This window comes from Zea mays, chromosome 4 (assembly GCF_902167145.1).
Source record: "Zea mays cultivar B73 chromosome 4, Zm-B73-REFERENCE-NAM-5.0, whole genome shotgun sequence".
NCBI classification, from domain to species: Eukaryota; Viridiplantae; Streptophyta; class Magnoliopsida; order Poales; family Poaceae; genus Zea; species Zea mays.
Genome location: NC_050099.1, coordinates 152863837 through 152873519, shown reverse-complemented (window position 1 = coordinate 152873519; position 9683 = coordinate 152863837). Strand labels below are relative to the sequence as shown.

General features: G+C 55.3%; 1 protein-coding gene across 1 annotated transcript; it reads left to right on the top strand.

The window, feature by feature from the left end:
• The first annotated feature begins 7803 nt into the window (after positions 1 to 7803).
• On the top strand, positions 7804 to 9329 carry LOC100381874 (uncharacterized). Its single transcript, NM_001361550.1, has 5 exons — positions 7804 to 8117; positions 8288 to 8384; positions 8516 to 8550; positions 8691 to 8780; positions 8892 to 9329. The coding sequence occupies exons 1-5, from the start codon at positions 7983 to 7985 to the stop codon at positions 9156 to 9158; spliced, it is 624 nt and encodes a 207-aa protein (NP_001348479.1). The 5' UTR covers positions 7804 to 7982; the 3' UTR covers positions 9159 to 9329.
• Positions 9330 to 9683: the final 354 nt, after the last annotated feature.

Below are 9683 nucleotides of genomic sequence, written 5' to 3'. Positions count from 1 at the left end.
AATACAGATACTTCAGTACAGAAACTAAGATTCACAGTCACATAATAATCCAGATGAAGCTAAGTCCTTGTTTTAACTTCTGACTTAGAGTGTGTATGTGAATACCTTAGGGCATGTATCTAGAGTTCGTTGATCGATTTTCCATGCAGAAAAAACAGCTAAGGGACTACGTCTATACAACAATGTGTCTCTAAATTATCAATGTATTACCACTAAATACACCTCAAGGGACGGGCATTAGCCATTAACTGGGTTGTACAGACTAGAGTCTTATATGCTTGAAATATTATGTAAGAGACAAACTCTTCGTAAGAGATGGTCTTCTGTTTTTTTTTCACTTACCTCACTAGAGACCCCTTAAGTGACATATATTTAAGGGTATGTACGATCTCATTTAATATATGTTTTCTTAAAAAAATTATAAGAGACATGCTCTTCGTGAAGAGGTCATCTCAATACGACTCTCTATGCATATTATCTCTTAACTATATTTATAAATTAGAAGTGTATGATTATATCATGCAGTCTCTTAGTTGCTTCTCGTATAAGTGATGATAGACACAGTGCACCCTGCAGCACGGGCGCACTGTTTGACAATGGACTGGACAGGCATGCCGTCTGCAGGGTGGCCCTGGCGCCACCTGCCAGCGGAGTGGACAGGACGCATTAAATGCTGAGGGGGCACATCGCCTGTCAGCAGGGTGGACAGGCGGCGCGTCCTCTCCGTAATAAATGCAGAGACCAGAGACCACGCGACCCAGAGGCCTTACGTCAGGCTCCGCCAGCTGGCTTACGTCACGGGCAACAAGCCACGTGGAATCATCGGATCTCCGCCTGAGCGGGGAGCGCAAGCGCACAGGATAAAGCCTGGACACATGTCAGTACCAGACCTTTGCCTAGGCTGGGGTGTCCCCTGTCCCGGGACCTCGCTGTGGGTGGCCCGGACCCCGCTCAGAGGGGTCTGGACCTCACCCAAGGGGTCCGGCTTGCTTGTATGGGAGCCCTGGACCTTACTCGGAGATCCGGTCGTGAGTACAGAGGTCCAGCGCTTTCTCGAGGAGGTCCGGACCTACTGATGGTATCCTGGAGTATACCACCTTTTCCGGTCACGCGGCGGCCTCGGAGCTGCCCGTGTGGAAAGGTTGGGTGCTGTTTACCGCGCGACTAGAGATAGATGCGCGGGCACCGTGTCTTCATACTGTAGTAAGGGGTACCCCTGATTCAGGGTACCGACAGTGGCCCCCAGGCCCGCCTCAGGGGAGGATACGAGCCTGCAGGTGGGGCCAAAGTTTGATTGGCGATTGGCTCGCTGCTTCTGCGCGCCCGTTGGTGTAATTACTGCCGGTCTGCCCTTGGTCACGCCGACGGCCACGCCTGTCCCCGCGGTGACTGACCCGTGACCTCCGCACTTAATGGCTTTGTTGGGCCATGTGTGGGGTGCCTCGAGGCGCTACATTGGTTTTGAAAATTTAACCTCTCCGTCTTCTGCGGCGGCCCCGAGGAGGCGCTTGCACTGGCGCGAGTGGCGGTTCGGCTTCTCTGTAGACTGTACCCAGGAACCGGCGCCCAAGGAGGGTGACTCGTGGACCCGCGCCCCCATGTTAGAGCCTGGGCTGGTTTCGACGGAGGTGAAGAGGCGCACTACCGCAGGTGGTGGCGTTATTCCTCAAGCGGTAGACTGGTCCGCTGCTTTCGGCAGAGGTGAAGAGACGCATCACCGCGGGTGGTGGCGTGCTCCCTACGCGGCGGTTTGCCTTTGCCGCACACGAAGGCCAACGCCCAAGGAGCATGACTCGTGGGCCCGGGCCCCCGTGCCAGAGACTGGGTCACCTTTGCGCGCGTCGGTCGAGGTCTTCTGCGGCGCTTCGGGGCGCCAATGGGAGAATCCTTCTTTAAAAAGGGACTCCCCCAAGCGTGGTAGCCATTCTCATCAGCGCCCTTTCGCCCTCGAGCTCTCCGTGCTCTTATGTCGCGTAGCTGCCATGGCCTTGCTAGACCCTTGCGAGCTCTTCCAGCCCGAGGTGGCACTCAACTTGGTGCGCAACTCGCTCGGATGGGGTGTGCTGGCGCTTGCCAGGAGGACCTGTGTCGGTGTCTCTCCTCTCGGCGACCTCGCGCTGCCGGAGATTTTGTGTTCTTTGTTTCCAAACTCTCCAGCGGGTTGACTCTGCCGATCCTGTCTTTCTTCGTGCAGCTGCTGGAGGGGCTTGGCCTCTAGCCTCTACCCGTGGTGTCCTGCTTCATCCTTCAGGCGGCCATCATCGCCTACCTCCGCGGGATGTCCGTGGAGGCGACGCTCCTTCCCGCTTCTTCCTCCAGCATTTAGGGGGGGTGATTACCAGCCTCGTGAAAGCGGACATCGGGCTGAGCCACGACTCCATCCCTCGTGCCCCCAACTCTTTTTGGGTGGGAAGCGAGCCGTGCTGTGGCTCCATCTTTTTGGCTTTGATGGCTTCGGTGCCGCCTCCAACGCTGCCTCCCACCGCTGAGTGGGGCGTGGCTGTCCGTCCACTGCACCGGCGACGGTCGCGCCGTGCGTAGGTCCGCCGCATCCATAGCGTCCCCTACGCCGCCGGCCACACCGCTCCGACGCCGCCTGGGGGTCGTACAAGACGTCGTACGCCGTGGAGGTGGCGGCTGCGTTCTTGGATGGTCTTGTCCTCCTCACCCCCGTAGGAGGACGGGGGCGAGGACCTCTTCGCACGCGCTGAGGAGGCCGTCGTCGCTGGCGAGCCGTCGGTGCAGAGGTGGCCGCCTCCGCTGGCGAGCCACTCGGAGTAGAGGTTGTCGCCACCTCTAACGAGCCGCCGGTGCAGAGGTGGTCGCCTCCGCTGGCGAGCCGCTCATAGCTAGCTACCCACGCGACCCTACTGGTGTGGAGGTAGTTCATACCTGTAGAGTAGAGATGGAGCTAGGACTCCGCTTGAAGGCGGATGTAATACTTTTGCTTTTTGTAAGGTACTTTTGAGTACTATTTATCAAGTAGTATTAGCACTTATTTGTGTACCACTTGTCCTTGTTGTGTGTGGTGTAACCGATTCCTCCTTGGTACCTGGCCCCCCTGGGATGTAGGCTCAATTTGTCAAGGCTGCAGACCAGCATACCTAAGAAAAAGTTGGCAATGGCCCCCAGGAGGTAGCCTCGACTGGGACCTGGGCCTACACACAGCTTCGGCTAGGGAGCATTAGTAGTACACCCACAGGACCCGCCATCTGACACTAGCCATCCTTTGATACATGTTCGGGACCTGCAGGGTCTAGTCTGGGAAACCAAGTTGTGCGTCCGGACGCCCTGGATGGTGGTTCTAGATACTAGGACACCCGTTGCAGAGTGGTGGAGCATGCAGGCCCACGGTACGGAACCAGGCTGAGCGGCTACACGGCTCCGGACCACCCCAGGAGACAAGTGTCCATTCTCTAGTTCTGGACCCCAGGTTGCCGAACCCACAGAACTTATAGTTCCAAATACTAGGGTACCCGTCACGGAGTGGTGGAGTGTGCAGGCTTTCGGGTACGGGACCAGGCTAAGCGGCCACACAGGCTCCGGACCACCCCATGGAACGGGCTCCCGCTCTTTAGAGCCGCCCCAGGCTGTCGGGCCCTCCTGCTTTCGCAGAGAGGTCCTAAATTGCAAGCCTGGCTGTTCAATTCGGATGTCATCATGTCTGATGGGATGGGAACTGTTCGGGTGGGTTAGATAAAATAACATCCGGAAAACTGCAAGGTAAGACCATGGAGCAGTAAGATAAAACTATCATAGAGGCACATCTGAGGGGGTAAATCTTTTCTTTATAACCTGTCATGCATGGGTGCAGACCATCAGGCCAGGCTTATGAGGGCAGACCTCACCGGGTTGGCGTACACGTATGCGTTACCTAGTTACAAAAGGGAGAAAAATTCGACCCCTCAGACTTGCTCCTATGGATAGAACTTACAGAGATGCTCCAATGGTCAGGAAGAGGTACTCCTTCAGTCGTAGCAAGATAGTCACCCCCGGGTCGGCGTATTCTTGTCACCTTGAAGGGTCCCTCCTAGCTGGAGGAGAGTTGCGGAGCCCTTCTTGGTTTGGTACTTGCCGTAGGACTAGGTCCCGACCCTGGGTTCCCATCTACGTTTGATGACGGAGTCCTCGTCCTCGTGCTGTAGCCATTCCTGCATGGACTTGTCAGAAGCCTGGACCCGTGGGGAGTCCAGAAGGGTTTCCGGGGGAAGGTAGGCTTCGGCCCCGTAGACCGGGGAGTACGGGGTCCCTCCGGGGGTCCATCTAGTTGTCGCCACCGAAGTAGGAGTCTCCGACGAAGACATCCTTCAGGTCCCCCTTCAGGTCCCCCTGGGGTGATTGATACCCGAGGTTCCGTTCAGCCGCGGCCACCTCGCCGTCGTCGACCCTTTCCTTGCCAGGTCGGCGACGAGGTGGGGAGTCGTCCTTGTAAGACTGCTCGCGCCGCTTGCTGACGCATTTCGCAAGGTCAATGATCTCGCGACACTCCACGGCGCTGTGGCGACCATTGGGGTGCACAGGGCATGAGGCACTGTTACCCCTCTACGGCCGTGGGCATTTGTTGCGGTCGCCCCGGCCCCCGGTCGCGGCTGTAATGACTAGAGCGGTGGACCACAGCTTCTGGTGGTCGCGGTCCTTCTTCTTTTTCTTCTTACCGTCCCGGGGGACGGCACCCGAGCCACCCGACTGGGCAACCCCGGTTTGTGGGGCCGAGTGCCATGCACAGCCCTCGGCGGCTCTAGCGCATTTGTCGGCCAGAGCGAAGAGTGTGGGGACAGTTTCCACGTCATGCGTGGCCAACTTTTCCAACATTTTCTCATCATGTACTCCCTGGCGGAAGGCCGTGATGATGGAAGCATCGGAAATGCGAGGTATAGTACCTCGCACCTTGGTGAAGTGAGAGATGAACGTCCGGAGAGTCTCCCCGAGCTCCTGCCTTACTGCGTGGAGGTGGGCCTCCACACCGTGTTGCTGGTAAGCGCTGGCGTAGTTCGCAACGAACCGCACGCAGAGCTCTTCCCAGGAGTAGATTGACCCTGGGGCGAGGTTCATGAGCCAAGTTCGGGCAGGTCCAGACAAGGCGACATGAAAATATGTCGCCATCACAGCGGTGTTTCCACCTGCTGCTGTGATAGCGGTGACGTACACCTGCAGGAACTCCGACGGGTTTGACGTTCCGTCGTACTTTTCCGGCAGGTGCGGCCGGAACTTGGATGGCCATGACGCCGCGCGGAGATGATCCGCAAGAGCGGCGCAGCCCACGCCGACCAAGGGGACACCCGCTTGGGACTGGGTGCCCATTGGGGCCTGCGGTGCTACTGCAGCGAAGTCTTGATCGAGGTTGCGACCCTCGATGTTTTGCTGGCGCTCGCGCGCCCTCTCTAAAGAGATCCGGGCGTCCTCTCCCGCACGCCTGCGGTTGAGTTATGCCCGGAGGTCATTGGTCTATGCGCCCCTCACTGAGGGTGAGCGCACAGACGCCGACGCTTCATGTTGGCGTCGGGATGACCGTGGCCTCAACCTGGTCGAGGTAGAGTGTGCCATGCTGAGCAGTCGGTCGACGTCATCCCGCCACTGCTTCATGGCCCCCGGTGAGGTCCTGGAGCTTGGAGGGTGACGCAACAACTCCCTGGCTGCTGACAGTGCTCCCGGAGCCGTCCTCGACGGAGTCTGGGATGTCCGCGCAGTTGTATGCTGCCGTGCAGCGTGCACAGCAGCAGTGCCCGACACTGGGCGGTTGGGAACCTGTGGCATGGAAGAAACAACTTCTTCCTCCACCAGGAAATCCGTTGAAGTCTCGACGTGGTGCTCAACGATTTGCACCATCATGCTAAGCGAGAAAACAAGCAAAAACCTAATGCCTAGCCCCCTACCTGGCGCGCCAAATGTCGGAGAGGGAATTCTCCGGCCGGGTGGCGGAGTGCACCCGCCCTAAATCCTAAGATGAGGAAGGGGCTTAATCGTTTTGCCTGCCTTGCTAAGCGATGACCGAACACAAGAACACGCGAGGATTTAGAGTGGTTCGGGCCGCCAGAGCGTAATACCCTACTCCACTGTGTGTTGGATTGCTGTGGAAGCTCGAGAGCTGAGAGTCTAAGTCTTAGTTTGGTCTGAGTGGTAACGTTGCGTACCCTCCCTTTTATAGCTCAAGGGGGGCACGTACAAAGACACTGAACCCCGACATGTGGGCCCAAGAACATAACAGATGTAGTACTTGGAGCTACTAATGTTCGCTACTGGAGCAATCTTCTTGCGTCCTGACACCCGAGATCTGCATAGTATCGGTGTGCAGGGGAAGCTTCTCGTATAAGTGATGATGGACACAGTGCACCCTGCAGCACGGGCGCACTGTTTGACAATGGACTGGACAGGCATGCCGTCTGCAGGGTGGCCCTGGCGTCGCCTGCCAGCGGAGTGGACAGGACGCATTAAATGCTGAGGGCACATCGCCTGTCAGCAGGGTGGACAGGCGGCGCGTCCTCTCCGTAATAAATGTAGACCGCGCGGCCCACATGCCTTACGTTAGGCTCCGCCCGCTGGCTTACGTCACGGGCAACAAGCCATGTGGCAGCATCGGATCTCCGCCTGAGCGGGGAGCGCAAGCGCACAGGATAAAGCCTGGACACGTGTTAGTACCGGACCTTTGCCTAGGCCAGGGTGTCCCCTGTCCCGGGACCTCGCTGTGGGTGGCCCGGACCCCACTCAGAGGGGTCCGGACCTCACCCAAGGGGTCCGTCTTGCTTGTATGGGAGCCCTGGACCTTACTCGGAGATCCGGGTCGTGAGTACAGAGGTCCAGCGCTTTCTCGTGGAGGTCCAGACCTACTGATGGTATCATGGAGTATACCACCTTTTCCGGTCACGCGGCGGCCCCGGAGCTGCCCGTGCGGAAAGGTTGGGTGTTGTTTACCGCGCGACTAGAGATAGCTGCGCGGGCACCGTGTCTTTATACTGTAGTAAGGGGTACCCCTGATTCAGGGTACCGACATACTTAATGCATGTACCGTGCATTAGCTACATCCTTGTTTTAACTTCTGACTTAGACATATGCAGCCAAAAAAAACAAGTAGGTCCTTGGCTGCCCATAAGGCCAGCAAAAAAAATTAAACAAGCAGGTCATTGGTTGCCGTCCACATCAATGCTCCAATGCCCGTAGTTTATTGGGCCGCCCGGTATTTTTGGCAGTTATTCATGAGATGAGAGATGATAATTGATTTTATATATTTACATGTTATTTTTTCGATGTACAACTTATAACACACTCTTCTACTTGCTTCGCTATAACATGAATGTAGTATATAACTATCTTTCTTATATAATTTAAGATAATATATAAATATATTACATATATAAATATATAGACTTAATTAGTTTTGTCTAAATTATAATTATTAAAATGGAATTCAATTCCAACGAAACAAACGGGATCTAAAAGATTTTTATTTTGTAATTGAAAATGATTTAATTTTTCTTTAAAAAATGGAAATCCTTGAACAAATAGCGTTCGTGGCTCGCACAACCTTCACAGGAACGAGCGCTTCGTGCCTTCGTCCATCCAGACACGCCCGGGGAAATAGAAGGGTCGGGAGTCGGGACAGACAGCCGCGCCACCGCGGAGACGCCGAGGCCGGCCGGACACGGGAGGGCGTCGCCACCGCTCCCCGATCGAAGCTAAAAAAAACTTTGCCCGAATTTGTCTGTACGGTTTAGAGCCTTCGCGCCTCCTATCTTTGCTCCCGAGCTCACGCCCTGTCCTTTAAAGAGCACCCGTCTCTCTCCCGAGACGTCAACCTTTGCTTCTTCCTTCCGGCCGAATTGCGAGCGAGCGTTCCTCTCCGTCCGCTTCCGCCGTTTGCCCGTCGATCAGTTGTTGGCTGCCGGCCGGGTACTACCGCCTGCACGAGCAGCGGCTAGCCACAGCCCACAGACAGACGACGTCAGGTCTTGGCAGGTGTGCAAGCAGACAGAGCTCGCTCGGTCGCCATGTCTTTCACCGGCACGCAGGACAAGTGCAAAGCCTGCGACAAGACGGTCCACTTCATCGACCTGCTCACCGCCGACGGCGTCTCGTACCACAAGACCTGCTTCAAATGCAGCCACTGCAAGGGCGTCCTCTCGGTACGCATGCCGCATGGCCCCCCTCAAGCCCTCAACACTCTTACTCCTCACGCGCATTTGCCTTCCTGTGAATCCTGTGATACGCATTCATCCCGATAGATGACAATGTAGGGAATAATACGGGCTCATATTAATTCTTTTCTGCATCCGTCGGTCGATCTCCTCTCTAGATTAGCAGCTACTCTTCCATGGACGGCGTTCTGTACTGCAAGACGCACTTTGAACAGCTCTTCAAGGAGACGGGGAACTTCTCCAAGAAATTCCAAGGTAATCTACGGCTGAGCACCGTGCTTCTATTCTTAGTTTCTGAACCCGTCCAAAGCTCGCCAACTTGTTGTCTGTTCGGTGCCGCTGAAACTCTGGTTCTGAATTCTGATGCAATGCAATGCAATACTCAGGTGGAGGTGGAGCATCTTCAAACAAGAACGACCCGGTACTACGGTTCCTCAGATCCTCTAAACAAATTATTCAAATCTGACAAGTTATAAAAACTTTATTGGTCATGTCATCATATGTAATGTACTACGTGGTTGACTCCTTGTACACACGACGCCAATTCGAAAATCTCTGCAGGCAAAGGCTCCGAGCAAGCTGTCATCTGCATTCTCTGGAACTCAAGACAAATGCGCAGCCTGCCAGAAGACCGTGTATCCATTGGAGAAGGTACAGGGAGACGCTGTTTCGTTTCTGTAGCTCTAGCGAACAGTAGCACGCTCTAACAACCTGACCAGATCACCACAGCTACAGCTAATGCTAGTGCGCGGTTCACTTCAGATGACGCTGGAAGGCGAGTCGTACCACAAGGGCTGCTTCAAGTGCTCGCACGGCGGCTGCATCCTGACCACCTCCTCCTACGCCGCGCTCAACGGGATCCTCTACTGCAAGATCCATTTCTCGCAGCTGTTCAAGGAGAAGGGCAGCTACAACCACCTCATCGAGACGGCGCAGACCAAGAAGAACGAGGCCGCGGAGGCCGCAGAGGAGCCATCGGTGGACGCATGCGCCGCGGCTGAGGCGGAAGCGTCCGCGGAATCGGCGTAGAACGAAGAGTAGCCGTGTGTGTATCTCCTAATTATACGAACTCTGCATTCAGTAAGTAGTTTTCACAAATCTATATATGTTGTTGTTATGCTGCAGCTTGGTTTTGGTCAGTCTGGGATTGTAACACGTGTATGTTGAATTGCTTGAATTGCTTATTCTGTACACTACAAGAAACTGATAAATGTTCGTGAGTAAAAGTAAGAACGTGGGTACCGACGTTCTTACTTGAGTTAAGTTCATGGGTTATGTTAAGAACGTGGGTACCGAGGTTCTTAAGTTAAGTTCGTGGGCCTTGCTCCTGACTAAAACTGTCGAACTTAACGAGTTAGGAACGTGGGTACCCACGTTCTTAAGTTAAATTCGTTGGGCATATGGACACCGTCGAACTTAATCATGAAAACCTAAATCCAATCCCACGCGCGGCTCTTTCTCTCACCTGTCTCATTCTCGCTCGCGCGCTTCTCTCTCTCACCAGCAGGCCGCGTCGCTGCAGCACCACCGCTCTCCGGATCATCGGCCGTTCAC